The sequence below is a fragment of the Bidens hawaiensis genome, unplaced genomic scaffold (assembly GCF_021521415.1).
Source record: "Bidens hawaiensis isolate Kalapana, Puna unplaced genomic scaffold, B.hawaiensis_p1.1 tig00014334_1, whole genome shotgun sequence".
NCBI classification, from domain to species: Eukaryota; Viridiplantae; Streptophyta; class Magnoliopsida; order Asterales; family Asteraceae; genus Bidens; species Bidens hawaiensis.
In genome coordinates this window covers 175,132-190,750 of record NW_027492232.1, presented here as the reverse complement: position 1 = coordinate 190,750, position 15,619 = coordinate 175,132, and the positions used below count along the sequence as shown (strand labels likewise).

Below are 15,619 nucleotides of genomic sequence, written 5' to 3'. Positions count from 1 at the left end.
GTTCAAGCAAATGACATTTACAATATATTTTGCTACCAAAAAGGCATGCCACAGAACATGGGTTTGATTGAAAAAGAATCTATACTGGCTTTGTTGTACCATAACATTAGCAATTGATACAAAAAAAACATCAAAATTAAAAGGAAAAAGAACTCCGCACTCAGATTAGGGTTAACAGAGACCAGAGAGCAGATATGTTGATCTAGAGAAAAAAAAATGGAGTTGATATAAAAAAAAGAAAAGCTTATTATCTATCTATCGATCTATTTATCTATCTTCTTCAGAGTCTGTGTCAAGAGATAGGAACAATCGTGGTCTCACTGAACGCTTTTGTCCAGGACATGAAAACGGGTCATCAGATCTCGTCTTCCCAGGTTTCATTCCGAGAATCAAAGAATCTGCAACAAATCCATTATTAGTTTTTATAAAAATCATTTTACATCAAAATATATCAAAATCACAAATATTTTATTACCAGTATCTGTCACTGCATTCATCATGCCATTTTGGGACAGTGGCTGTTGACTCGAGTTTAACCCATTCATAACATCAGGTTCACCACCACCTAAGCGGAGGGATATCCAGTCATCATTGGTCAAACCCTCGGGCATGGTTGACTGATCTTTCGACTTCACCTGCTCAGCTGCCTCGGGCGGCCTTGTAGGAAGAAATAACTGAAGTGATGGGTCATCATGTTCAAAAGCTAACGGGTTATCAACTAGTTCATTATTAATGTAATTAGATTGGTAAAACGAAGAACCGGGTGCGGAATCCAATCCAATTTCATCTGGGAATGTGAAGCCATCCATGGATGTAGAACCGCCAAGTCCATTATTATTATTATTATTATTATTATTATTATTATTATTATTATCATCCGACCCAAAGAGCTGAAAACTGGGTCCCATTTGACTTGTTGAAGGTAAAGACCAAAATGGTACCCCGAAATCATCATCATTATTATTATTAAATAAACCTAAAGACGAACTCCCACCAACAAAAGGGGTAGAATCTTCAGCTTGTGGAAGAACAGAAAATGTATCATTATTATTATAAGTAGGTGCTAATGTCATCGGGTTTTCAGTCTCGTCTTCCGAGTCACTAAGAACGACGACATCAGCATCCACATGGACCCCACCTGGCGGGTTCAAGTTGGTAAACCCGTATCCCAGATCCATGGTTGGTGAAAGTGGACCAAAATCAGCAGCGTTAGTGATGGAATGACCAAAGTGCCCTCCACCGTCGTCATTAATACTCGGATCTTCACCGTCTCTACCACTGAAAGTAGCACTGCTGCAAATTGGAAAACCATTATTCCCATTTTGCCCGCTATACACAGCTTTTTCGGGCAGTTTATTAGCAGGTTTGCTAACTTCCCAAATTCCATTACTGTTCTTTTTTATCCCGAGTTTTAAACCCGTGTTATAAACTTCAGAACCAACTTCTTGTTTGACCTGTTTTGACGTTTCGGGTTTTGGTTTCAGTTTCGACTCGACTTCCATTGGAACGAAAAGAGTGCCATCGGGTAAATGCCACTGCCCGAGCTGCCCTAAACTATTTTGGTCGCTTTCGGCTTTTGCACGCCAAGAACCGTCTGGTTTCACCTCAATTTCTGTTACATCCTCTTCACAATTTTGCATCTTTAGGAAATAAAGTTTCAAAAGGTTAAGAAAAAAACCCAACAAAAATAAAAAATGAAAAATGAAAATATGTTGAAGCAATAATACCTTAGTTGTGATACGATTAAAATATGGATCAATAATAATATCCTCCAAGGAGTAATTCTTGAGACAAATAGGGCATTGCCACTGAAACAAGCCATGAATATAAAATAAGCTAACTTACATACGATTAAAAAGTGATTTAAAATTATTTTTGTAAAAAGCTTGCCTTTCGAGAGCGTTGGTTCATTTGTACAAATACTTCAAGATCAAAGCATCCCCTGTGAACACAAGGTTTGAATCTTCCAGCAATTTTCATTCTTGAACCACTCATCTGTATTCATACAAAACAAAATAGTCAGCTTCTACAAGAAACAACTTACACAAAAAAGAACACTAAAATTTCTCTCTCATATACAATCAAAATAATATCTTTTTACATATTTATCATTATATTTTCTCTCTCTCTCTCCTCCTCTCACAACCACTTACAACCCTCTAAAAAACTTTAGAGATCCCCTTCACATAATTATAGAGGAGCTGCTGAGAATGTTCTTATAAATGTAATAAGTAACAAGTACAGAAAAGGTATTACTTACAGGACACCGTAGATTAACAGGTATAGAATCGGCCACAACCTCCAAATCACTGTCACTATCTGCATTATCTGTAGCGGGCCCACCACCAACACACCGACAAACACGTGTCACAGCGTCTTCAAATCTCTCGCCATCAGATTCTTTGGGAATGAGGTTGAGAACCTTTTAACGTTAATGTGCAACAAAAACTGTATTAGAATTGCTAGAAAAGCCTGAAAACATTTTATATACACCTAAGCCTGTAAACGAACCGACGTTCAGTGAACAAGTCGTGAACCAATAAGTGGGAAGTTTGTTTTAGTTCGTTTATTTAATAAACGAATGAACATGAGCACATGCCTCGTTCGCTCATTTATGTTCGTGGACATCCGTTCATTTTCGTTTATGTTCGTTTGTTTACGTCCATTTATGTTCAATAGCATATGCTTATTCACATACGTTTGTTAATATATTCATTATATTTATATTGACCCATTAGAACTTGTTTAGTTTTAATAACTTTTCAGACACAACATATTGTTCTTCACATTACTATTAACTGGTTTTAGCTCTGTTATTTTTGTTCATCTATGTTCAATTTCGTCTATTTACGTTAGTTTATACTGTTAACGAACACGAACATGTTCATATCTTTTTGACAAACGAACACAAACAAGAAAACTCCGTTCACTAAATTGTTCGTGTACGATCGTTTGTTAGGCTATAGTTAAACGAACGAACACGGACATGCTCCTTTTGTGTCCATTCAGTTCATTACAAGCCTACCTGTACCAAATTAGGTTGGACACTTAAAATGAAATACATCAGATTTAATTTAAACGTGTTATGATGGATAGAGTTAACAATTCAAACCCTTTTACTAATTTACGAGTCGATTTAAACACAATTAAAAAGACAACGTTTTCTCACCTGTTGAACTGTGCGCCGTCTCACAATTCTGACACCGAAACAGAACACACGAGCATCATAGCCTGTCAATGAAACTTTGTTGTTTCCTTCACGGATGCATGGCGTGATCTGACGTGGCAAAAATAAAACAAAGCTAAATAATAATCCATAAAAAGATAATATTAATATCATAAAAAACTTACAATAGGGCCATCATCACGACCATTTGCCCCCAAGAGTTGAGAACCAGGTCTGTTGAGTGCTCGCATAGGCATACCTGCCCCGTGTCACCCCAAATATAAAACATAAAAATTGAATTATATATTATTTATTGAGTCAACATAATCAGATACAGCATACCATTGACTTGTAAGTCTGCATACTGTGGCCATTGCATTCTAAAAGAGACCTTGTCATTCAAGAGCATACACCAGGCCTATTAATATATGAATAATTGGTTATCATTAACATGTTATTATCGTTTAAAAAATACGGTGATAACTGATAAATCCAACCTGAAGTTCAAACTCTGGTTTTGCTAACAAATCCCTGTCCGCTTTTGTAAGTTGAAAAGTCTTTTCAACTCTCTGCATTGGGCTTGTACTGAAAATTATTTTGAATGCATTAATATAAGTGACAATTTCAGCCCAAAATACTACAAACGGACATGAACATAAAAGTTGTTCGTCTAATTAAAAGAATGAACATGAACACGTCTGGTACGTTCATTTATGTCCTTGAACGTACGTTTATGTTCATTCAATGACGTCCATTTATGTTTGTTTGTATGCATCTATTTAACTCCATTTGTTTACGTTCGTTAATATATTAGTTTATTTCTTTTTGGCTCATTTCAACTTGGTTTAATTTATTAACTTTTTCGGTCCAACACATTGTTATTCACATTACTTTTAAATGATTAGCTCAGTTCTATTCATTTTAAACTTTTTGCCCGTTACAACTTAGTCTAGCTTTGATAACATTTAAGTCCAACACATTGTTATTTACATTACTTTTAGATAGTTTTAGTTCAGTTATATTTGTCCGTTTACATTCGTTAACTGTTCGTTTATACTGTTAACAAACAAGCATAAACAAACATAAACACACTCATTTTCTTAACAAACGAACATGAACAAGAAAACCATGTCCATCTAATTGCTCGTATTTGATCGTTTGATCGGTTAAAGATAAACGAACGAACACGAACATGCTCCGTTCAACATGATAGAACTTATAGACCCACCCATCTGCAGGGACGCTTGCAATTGTTAACTTCGAAGGATATAAAGGATGCCCCATGATTACCCAAAACCTGCATGCACAAGAATCATTTCAAAAAATGTGTCAATTTCTCATTTCTTATTAAGCAATTGGAAAAATTAACACGTTACAAGGCAATAAAATATAATATATACTTTATCATGTCACTTACGGATCTGCACGAGCAAGCCTACAAAGTTCACAATAAAAAGTTGTTGGAGGTGTCGCTTGAATGCCCTCCATTGGCTTCTCGGGTATAACAACACAGGCAATATGTTGCCATGTGTTGCACTTTATATCTTCACACTGAACGCGAGTACATAAAGAGATTACAATTATGAATTTAAGGGGAAAAAAGAACAAACAATAGAGAACGGATGAGATGTTTAAAAGTCAAACCTTTATCATTGACTCTGTTCGCAAAGAACTTGCACAGAGACAACGGACTTTTTCTCTTTGAAAAGTATCTTCAACTTCCTCTTTAAAAATTGTATTAATAGTAGCATGTGAAATGTTTTGACTTTTTGATGCCAAGTCAGATGCCCCTGGAACCTGCAACTTTCTGAGGACAAGAGGATATTGTTAAAGTGTATGGATAAAATAAACAGGCAATGGAAGGTATATTATATGAAATAACACATATTATTGTAAAAAAAAGTAACCTATGAACATCATCAACTAGTTTTGCCACTTCTTCCTTACTAGCAACGTATTTCCTGGCCCAAATTCCTGACATAATATTTATTTGGTTGAAGATACAAAATAGAAGATAGAAAACAAGAATATATATGTTGGAATTAATGAGAGGAAGTACCATTTACCTCGATCATCTGAGACAATTGCTAATATTCGGTCAGCAAGATCCTACAAGCAATGAAACCAACAGATAAAATAAAAAACTTGATTCTTTCATAGCAAGCCAGCTGAACACTAAAGTAGTGAAACACTAAACCTGCTTCTTTCCTTGTTTGGAAAGACCAAGTTGAGAAAGAATGTCCTTAAGCTCTTTTATCCGAAAATGTGCTAGTTTTTCCTACAATAATCATAAAACACATTGCAACCAATTTAAAGCAGGTGATTAAAAAAGATAACAGTAGGGCTTCTCCTCTTCAACCATAATATGGAAATATGTACATTTTTTGCCCGAAAAAATAAGTGCAAGTGATAGAGGATATGTGTACATGTAACATGATACATGAATATCAGGATTCAGATAAACAAAAATGTTGCAAAGCTATATCAAACCAATAGACGACAAACAATTTGATAATTCATGCATTATACCATAGTAATTAAAAGCCCTCGCTTCTTGCGCCTAGGCCCATTTTCCAGGCGAGGCCCGATATATGCGCTTCTAGTTCCTAGGCCCTCCCTTCTTGAAGTTGACGACACCTCTATTGTTATTGATGACGGATCAAGAACAATGATCATTTGAACCTTTACTATTTATTAATTTTGGTTTTCATGTTTTGAACTTTTGGAATGACATTTTGAATCTCGACTCTTTTAGAACTTTGGTACTAACTAGATGAAATAAAGCGTTGTATAATGGCTTTTTTGTTTATTTCCTATGAAGAACAATATTATTTTTCTAATAGATAATATACTTTAATTTTTTTCATTGACGTGCGCTTAATATTAAGGCCCTCACTTTTTTTGTGCCTAGTACCTTTGATAATTATGCATTATACAAGCAGCGTATACTTTTTTACTTAATAACTACTGTAAAATAATTAAACAAGGCTACATCAGGTGAACATAAAAAACTAATCAGTAGCTAACTAATTAATCACACATCAACCATATTTCTGCAACCATCACATTTTAACCTAAATGCATAAGGTAATATAAGTCAAGATTTACATTCACAATAACACATCTCACAGGGTAAATATCATAATTCTAGAGCCATATTCCCAATATAAGCAGTGCTGGAAAAATCGTTAGGCGCCAGTAAAGCGGTGAGGTAAAGTAGCGATTAATCCGATTAATTAATCAAACTGGAATTTATATGTAATTTTTCAAATATACATGTATAGGGGAAACTGGAAAGTTAACGTACAAACGCAATTAAGTGTTAGTTGTGAGAATCAAGTAGAGTAATTATGTAATTATATCATAGAGTAATTACATAATTACTCTATGATGTAGTTACATAATTACTCTAATTGTATTACTCTGCTTGATTCTCACAATTAGCACGTTAAATTTCATTTGTATTTGATCCATACTTTATATACAAATTTTTCAATTTTGACCAATTTTAACCAAATAGCAGGGAGGATTATACGACGCCTAGTCGGATATTTACAACCATGAATATAATCAATCAGAATCCAATTTCCAAATAACCAGTTCCAGTTTCACCACTCAAATTCTCATAAATCCTTACAATTAACCATTTACAGAGTTTATCATCAAACATTGAAAACACCAATTGGCAATAGAATTCAGAATTAAAACATGAATACCTTGCAAATGGCTACCAAATCCATCACAATTAGCTAGATTGCCCCTTGCCACGAGACCTATACTAATAATAATTATTATTATTATTATTATTATTATTAAGCTGTCCGATCGATCTAACATGAAATGTTGAAACAGAAATAATAATTAGCTAGGTTTTCAAAGATATTACCAATTCTAAAACTATATGATCAATAAACGTTAATTTACTCACCTGCAATTGAACAGAATAATTAGGGCTTCAGTTTTCTCTGTGAACGAATTGATTGGAAAATGATGCTATAATAATAATAATAATCCAACTTCAATTACAAAGATTGACGGACGTGTAAGGTTGAATGCAATCCGATTAACTTCATGCAAACAAATCCGGGTTTGGATCCTCTGCACCTTACCTTACGTTTTCATTTTGTTATATTCCTGGTGGACTGGGTCCCGGTCCCTCCTCTTATTATTATTGTACCTTTGATGTACATTTCATCTCATTATTATGCACTGCCCTAGGATTACGACACGTGTCGTGCGTACATTACATTCTATACTATCGGCCGTTGATCTTGGATTTTAACTTATCTAAATAAATAATTTAACCGTAAGGTAGATTGTTAAAAGTTAAAACTTTTTGGATAGATTCAATGATTTTTTTTTGTCACTATATAAATTTTAAACGTGATAAAAGCCTGAAATTTGAAAACATGTGTTACTTTCATAATATTCATGGAAGAAATGTTCAGGATACATATTAAAATATTTTATTCATTGTAATGTTCAGGATAAAAGTAGTTTTCTAAAACAATTGATTTTAATGATTTGTGGGTGTCAAACTTCAGTCTCACGTGTATTAAATTCATGTAAAATTGTTTTTCTATCATCTACTTGAAAATGTTACGATTATATGGATGATGATTTTGGTTTTAGGCTAATTTGCCTAAAAAGCGGTAAGCTATAGATGGCCAATTCAACATTAAATGAACCAAAAGAATTAGGTGATCTGACATGACTCGAAAGTTTTGGTTGTTGCAAATCCAAGCATCAGAAAATATTTAGCCTGTATGAAAATTTATGTTCCACCACTAGACTAATAACTTAGTGCTTGTGTTTTTATTCCCTGGTTTGGAGGACATTTGTTTTGTTGTGTAAGTCAAGAATCATTCCTTTCAATTTCTTCATTTGATTTATCGGAATAATTAAAGCTTTTATTTTGGTGTGTGATAATTTTTTTCTCGGGAATTGGTGGATAGTTGTAAATTTGGTGATGTGGTTTAAATTATGCTTATTGTAATCTAAATTTCCTCGTGTGCTTTAATTGATACATCATCGATGTAAATGCTTGAAGAAATATCACATTAAAGATATGCACCTATAAAATCTAGCATTTATGAAAGAAATCTAAAGTTATTTCAAGACCGATCATTCAATCGTCACTCACTTCTTTAAAGACAAGTAAAAGATTCACCAGTCATAATCGAGACATCATTTGTAGATTCAATTAACATCAATACAAGAAATCTCGACCCTATGCAATATTTGAAGTCTTAAAACATAAAATCATTTAGTTTTGAAACAATACTACATATCTTTTATTCAAATCGACCTCAAAACGTTACTACACGATTAAGTTCCTTGTAAGAATTCCTTCAAAAGTAACACCTGGCCCAAAAGCTAAAATAAGGCCCAAATCAGGCCCACCATCTTTTCCTTCATTTTTCCTCTTCAAACTCTCTTCTATCAAATACTCCAACACATACACAATTGTATTACTACTTGCATTCCCATAATCTGCCAATGCTCTTCTACTTGCACTCAGTTTTTCGGGCCACAAGTCGAACTTTTTCTCTATCCGATTCAGAATTGCCGGCCCACCAGGATGCACGGCCCAAAACAGATCATTATAGTCCATATCATCATTCACAAGTTTGTTCAATAACTTGTCACAAAAACCTTTTACATTGCCCTCAATGATTTCAGGAAGCTCTCTATCGAGTTTGAAACTGATCCCTTCTTCGGTTAGTCTCCCATCAATGACCTTTTCGGTATTGGGCAAGAAATTTTGTATCGCGGTATGCAACTCAAACAATGGGCTTTCCGGCCCAATGGGCTTTGACCCAATTATCATAGCACCAGCACCATCTCCAAAAAGTGCAACCCCAACTAGATCATAAGGCCGCTTAACACTAGGCGGTTTGTATCCAATAATGGTGGTTTCGGAGGTTGCTAACAAGACTCGGCTTCCTGGATTGTTTTCAGCTATATCTTTTGCCACACGGAGCCCGGCTACCCCACCTGAGCAGCCCGAGAAGTAAAGCATGACACGGTTAGTGTCTGGGCTTAGTCCGAGCCCTTTGGCTAGGTAGATGTCACCCCCTGGGAGTCGGGCTTCACTAGACGAAACGTACACCAAATGTGTGATATCGGATACGGAGCGACCCCATTTCTTGATGCATGATTCTGATGCTTCAATGGCCATTTGTGTAACCGCCTTGTTGCAAATGTCAAGTCTTTGCTTGACTGTTGGGTGGCCTTCAAGTGCTAATTCCGGGTACTTCTTGAGTATCTCTTGTGACATAACCACATACCTTGTTTTCACTGTTGTGGTTTTACCTATTGTAATACAAGAAAGCAAAAGAGAAAGGAAATTATAAATAGTATTTATTTATTACTTTTTTATGAAAGCTAGCTAGACCTATTTGAACTAGGGATGTTCAAGAAGCTTGTGGCTTAATACTTGCTTGAAATCGACTCGTTTTGTAAACTAGCTGAGCTAGAGCCAAGGTAAGTCGGTTTGTTAACTAGCTATTTTGGCACGCTTGAAAACATAAAATAAAATAAAATAATTTATTTTTTTGTTTCTATGTATTTCAGTGTGCTGAAAATGCAATCAATCATACCTTGTAAAATCTTGCTTATAGCAAAACTATTGGTCATGTAAAAAACATACAACATTTTAAAAATAAATGAGCATATTCAATCTTTTTTCGAGTTGAATTCATGCTCGACCTTTCAACTCGTTTAAGTTCAAGCCCAAGCCCAAGCCCAAGCCCAAGCTCAACTTTGCCCGGCTAGGCTAAAAAAGGAGAATACAAACTACAAAGGATGAAAGAACAATCTTTACATAGGCGAGTGAGCTTTCGCTTGAGTTCCGGATCATCACAATTAGTGTCTTTAAAATACCCATCAACAAGCAGATCTTGCATGACAAGCTGGTGAGGAAACGCTTTGCCAAGAGCCAAAATGTTAGCTTTCCCCACACCATTCTTCATCAAGATCTCTTTACGACTCATTATGTTAACCGATAGATTTTGCTTAAGAGGGGTGAGATGCAATGCAATGTTAATTGAAACTGGTTTATATAGACAAACTTGTCGCACTGACTTGATTGAATATGATTAAAGGGAGAGTAAATTAAAGAAGGGGTGTCATGGTTTTCTTTGTACATTGTATAATTATATGAAAGGTTAGTTGAAAAGTAAAATCGTCATGAGGTTGTGCTCTAAAGGAATGGTAAGTATAAGGCAGGTAAATTGTGATATAGTATCATATATAAAAGATTCTTTAATGCTTATTACATTGTAATGATAAATATGATGAAGAGAGAATCTTGGTTAATTAAACCTTTTAGACGATTATATTTTATTTCTTGCTTTCGTATTTTTTCTATATTAGTTGAGGTTCATTGATAAAGTCTCTAATGAATCTTTCTTAGTATGTCTTCTTGTGTCATGAATCGCCTTTACAACTTGGACACGGAGCTACTCCTTGTTTACTTTCGGTCTTCATCACCATTTTATTAATAATGCTACGTTTTCATCTTTTACATGACCCACTCCTAGGCCAATTTTTTTGTACTTTTGAACCCGCAATCACTTCCCATGCTACTCATTGAATATTTGTCCTCCCATTATTGCTTCTTAAAAGGAATCTACTTCTCATCCCGTCAATAGTACTACTACTGATTACCTTGACCGGTGCTATAAATAGAGATAGAAAGTATGTTGGAACACTTCCTAAAATTTCTTTTACGAGAGTTATATATACAACCTCCAAATGATAACATTTTCGTTTTCCAATTATATACACAGTTTAGATATTAATCTTTTTCCAAATGATAACACCTTGTTCACATATAGTGAAGAATCTTGTAATATGATGTATACCTTTCACTTTGAGTCTTGCTTATTAATCATCCGGCCCTAGTATATATCATGAGGTTGATAACCGAGCATCAACAATCAATTCACGGACCCTCGGACAACCCTAAATAAGGCTAAGGGGTGTGGGGGGCTCTAATGGGGGCTCTAGTGGGGGCTCCAGCCAATAATATTATGACGTGTGGCAGAGAGAGAAACTGGATAAGGGGGGTGTTGGAGCCCCCGTTGGAGCCCATGGCCCTGGTGTGGAGGGGCTCCAGCTAATATATATTTTTTAATTAATTCCACACCCCTCAACGGCTCTTTTTCGAACTCCAAGACACCTTTTATCTCTCTTCTCCCGCAACCAGCCTCACGCCTGCCTGGATTTCCGCGCTCGCGCCCCGCTCGCGCCCCTGCTCGCGCCCCGGTGGTGTGGGGTTAGCGCCCCGGGGCGCGAGCGGAGGGGCTCTAGCGCCCCGGTTAGCGCCCCACACCCCTCAGCCTAAGATGGGAAACTAACTTTTAAAGAATACTATTCTCATTTCTGTTCCCTGAGAGAGAAAAGAAAAGAAAGGAAGTTTTTTGTTTTCATTTATTTCCTATTTTAATTTTTATTTATTTTCTTTCTATTTCTTTCTAAATTGAAAATAAACATATTTTTCCAACTTTTCCTTTAATCTGTTTTCTTTTCTTCTATTTAAAGAATTCAGGAACATAACTTACTCTAAATTTCTTTTTTTACTTTTCTTTAAAAAATCCTTTGAAACATAATAATATTTTTCTTTTCTTTCATTTTATTTATTTTCCACCCTTAAATTAACTTAGGAACAGATTGCAAATGACCTACAAGGAGTAAATTAAAAGCACATCATGTACATTTCATTAATAATCAAATGGCACCATACAAATAGTCAAATACACATGTGAGAGTGTTCCCTCTATCTTTCTCCCTCAAAACATATGATCAATTACTTAGTCTCTCGTCATAGATGAGTCACAATCGTTAGAGAGGGGCTAATATCTTTATTGGGTAATGATCATTTTATATTTTTATCTACCTATAAAAGAAAAGGAAAGCTATCAATCATATCCATATAATATAAACAATTTTAATTTGTTTATATAACAGAAAATCAAACTTCACATCTAAACACCAATGGTTGATAATCATTGTTTTACAACACAAGTGATGACATTAATTACTTCAACTTATTGGTTCATCAAACGTTGTTACTGATTTTCTTTTAATGACAGTTGATTTTAGTCATTTGTACATTGTCAAAAATTATTTGTTTTTTAATCTTTAAATCGCATGTGATTATTTTAAATCTTTTACTAATTAGAGAACACTTTGAACACGTCTCAAAAACAAAGCATACAACTAACCATGAAGAAGAATATGCAAAACAAGATTTTGATACTTGATAAATAAAAAAGCGAGCAAAGGTTTCTAACTTTACTGATATCAAAATGTTTATTATTATTATTATTATTATTATTATTATTATTATTATTATTATTATTATTATTGTTTTATGTTTTTAAGCTACTAATCTGACTAAACAAAAATCATGCATGTAAAAGGTGATCATTTCTCTAGAATGCTAGAATTGACCCTTATAAAAGTTAATAAAAGGTTAGTTTTCATTTAAAACCTATGTTGCACGGAAACGCCACCCGGGTGCCGTACCCCGTCCCGGAAACTCGCCGGGGATGGAAACGCGGTCGGGGACGGCTAGAAACGTTTCTTGACCGTCTCCGGGATGTTGGGGACGGTCGTTGACCGATTCCAAGATTCGAATCTTATTTCAAAACGTTTCAGGAACTTCAAGGACCATTATTAAAAGCTTCCGGAAGTTAAAGGTTGTTTCCGGACCGTATTCGATGAATTCCGGTGCCACATACAGTATTCCGGCACCGGAAAACGGAAGAAGATGGAGGAAGAAGAAGAAGAAGAAGAAGAAGAAGGAGCTGGAGGAAGAAGAAGAAGAAGACTGTTTATTAAATTAGGTTTAGGCTTAAACAATAAACCCTCTTGATCTTTCAATTGTTTGCATTTAGTCCCTAAACTTTGTTAATATTTACATAAATAGTATTAAATTAGGTTATGCATTTTAACATTTAACCTTCACTATCTATACTAGCTTACATTTGGTCCTCAATTTATAAATTTATACATAAAATGTTTAAATGACATTATATATAAATAAAAATTATATATTTATTTATTTGTTACTAGTAATTAATTACCTATGTATATATATATATATATATATATATTTTATATGTATTTATTGCCGTACCCGTGTCATACCCGTTTCTTAATTTTTTGGGTTTTGTCGTTTCCCGTTCCCGTACCCGTTTTCCGTTCCCGTACCAGTTCCCGTGCAACATAGTTTAAAACAAATGACCAAAATGACCCATTTAACCACACAAATTTCTTAACTAACCCCTCAAACTAAATAATACTTAAAAGTTAAAATGGCCCTTTTCGAAACGGAAGGATCCACCATAATATAACTGACATTCGACATATCTATCTGACACTCTTTCGTTTTTGAACCAACCACATCTTGACACGTATACACTTAAATGATCGGGCCGATCGTTTTCTAAAAAACTGATCGTTTAGTTTTGGCGCCGACCATTTATTAAACAGTCAGTCCAACGGTTTAATAATTGGTCGGCTAACGGATCTGTTTTGTCGGACATTCATATCTACTCCGTCGACCAACAGATCTATTCCGACGGCCTTCATATCTACTCCGTCAATCAACATATTTATTCTGGCAGCCTTCATATCTATTACGTCGGAGCCAAAACTAAAATTATCGGTTTTTAAACGCTCAGCGCCAAAACTAAATGGTCAGGCCCGACTGTTTAAGTGTATACGTGTCAAGATGTGGTTGGTTCAAAAACGGAAGGGTGTCAGATAGATCTGTCGGATATCAGTTCTATTATGGTGGATCCTTCCGTTTAGAAAATGGTCATTTTGGGTATTATTTAGTTTGGGTGGTTAGTTAAGAAATTTATATGGTCAAATGGGATATTTTGATCATTTTCCAGAAAAGAAACAATATTTTGAAACAAAAAACTGTTCAACCAAATATGGTATATCAAATTCTTTAACCTACTTAAAATACATTTATTATAATTTTTTAAAAAAATTTTATTGCTTTTAAACCGATAAATATTTGATCAAGTGATGTTCTGGTTACTTGTAGATATATTTTTATAATAAAAGTTGGGGTTCCATAACAATTAAAGAATCTACGTGACATTCATGTTATAGTGCTAATAGTAGAAAGTTATCGTCCATTTCACATAGTAGTACATGTTAAACAACTCCACACAATTTTATATAACAAAACTAGTTTCATGTAAAATAAGAGAATATAGTGGATTTTTTATGATAACAGCCCTAAGTCAAATAATTAGAAGAAACAAAACGACTGATTAACATAAGTTAACCATGTACTTAAAAGTTTATGCACATTTTCTTCTATCATTGTATTAAAAAGTTATGTGTATATTAGAGAGTTTCATAGAAATATTGCATCCTTTTTATAGCAAAGCTGATATACCAAAACAAAACTATTGACAATAATAAAGTAGTTTATTGAAATTGACTCCCTTGTTTTGACATGTAATCCATATAAAAACAAGTATAACCAACTACAAAACACTTGTAGTATATGCAACAACTTCAACATATTATTTATTAAGTAACACGCTAGGAATAAAAAATATGTGAAACTAAATAAGTTGAAATTTCCAAAATGTGACTTTCTAAGGGTGGGATGTAAAAATATTTGTGAAATTCAATACACAACAATATACAACACAATGCATATCACATTATAGTTCCATTAAAATTTATCAACATTGCATGATTGGTAAAAAGGATGTCATAGTTCTTAAAGTTACCACAACTTATCCAACGGATCAGGTTTCCTGACTAATCTAAACGTCGAACCCGACCATGAAGCCATTCGTCGGGTCAGTTAATATTTATGGTTTTGACCCTAAACTATCCAAAACGCTCTAACTTGCTATATATATATATATATACATAAGAAAAGAAAGGGAAAGCAAGTAAAGTAGTAATCTTTTCTTTAAATGTGAAAGATATGTAACCCGAAACGAGAACCCACCAGTACATAACCCTAGAAATTCTCCCATCAATTTAATTAATGTTTCACCCAATTATTATTGATTTATTTCTATTACCCCTCTTTCAAGTTTGAACAAACACACACTCAACCGCCATTTACACTTTCACATTCACACACTTGGATCTGTAATAATAATAATCATCATCCAAAATGCCGTCGTTGATCTTCAACAACGGCCTCCCTCTCTGTCTCGCCGGCGGCAGCATCTATCGCCGTTCTCTCTCTAAACAGTACCTCTCTCTCTCTCTCTATATATATATATATGATACACACACACACACACATTTATTTTATAGATTTATAGGTTGAATTTGTGGATTTTTGTCATGTGAATTGGAACAGGATTGCAGATCATGACCGGAGACGTGAAGAGTTTAAGAGATCGCAATCTGAAGTAGTAGTTGTTCTCAGATTGTTAGATCTGGTGATTTTGA

General features: G+C 34.5%; 1 protein-coding gene and 1 pseudogene across 2 annotated transcripts; both read right to left on the bottom strand.

Annotated features, from left to right (window-relative positions):
- Position 1: 1 nt before the first annotated feature.
- On the bottom strand, positions 2–7,303 carry LOC143546347 (E3 SUMO-protein ligase SIZ1-like). 2 transcript variants are annotated; one of them, XM_077038032.1, is made up of 17 exons: positions 7,095–7,303; positions 6,883–6,996; positions 5,364–5,444; positions 5,233–5,275; positions 5,074–5,140; positions 4,811–4,973; positions 4,584–4,717; positions 4,395–4,463; positions 3,664–3,751; positions 3,509–3,584; positions 3,352–3,425; positions 3,170–3,277; positions 2,261–2,422; positions 1,891–1,995; positions 1,728–1,808; positions 476–1,640; positions 2–398 (listed from the first exon to the last, which is right to left on the bottom strand). In XM_077038032.1, exons 2-17 carry the CDS (start codon positions 6,904–6,906, stop codon positions 268–270), a joined length of 2,571 nt encoding a protein of 856 aa, XP_076894147.1. In that variant the 5' UTR covers positions 6,907–6,996; positions 7,095–7,303; the 3' UTR covers positions 2–267. The 2 variants fall into 2 exon arrangements, with proteins under 2 accessions (XP_076894147.1, XP_076894148.1); XM_077038033.1 differs by having other exon boundaries at positions 5,226–5,275; positions 7,095–7,302.
- A 924-nt stretch (positions 7,304–8,227) lies between these two features.
- LOC143546328 (type III polyketide synthase B pseudogene) lies at positions 8,228–9,481 on the bottom strand (annotated as a pseudogene).
- Between the last annotated feature and the right edge of the window lie 6,138 nt (positions 9,482–15,619).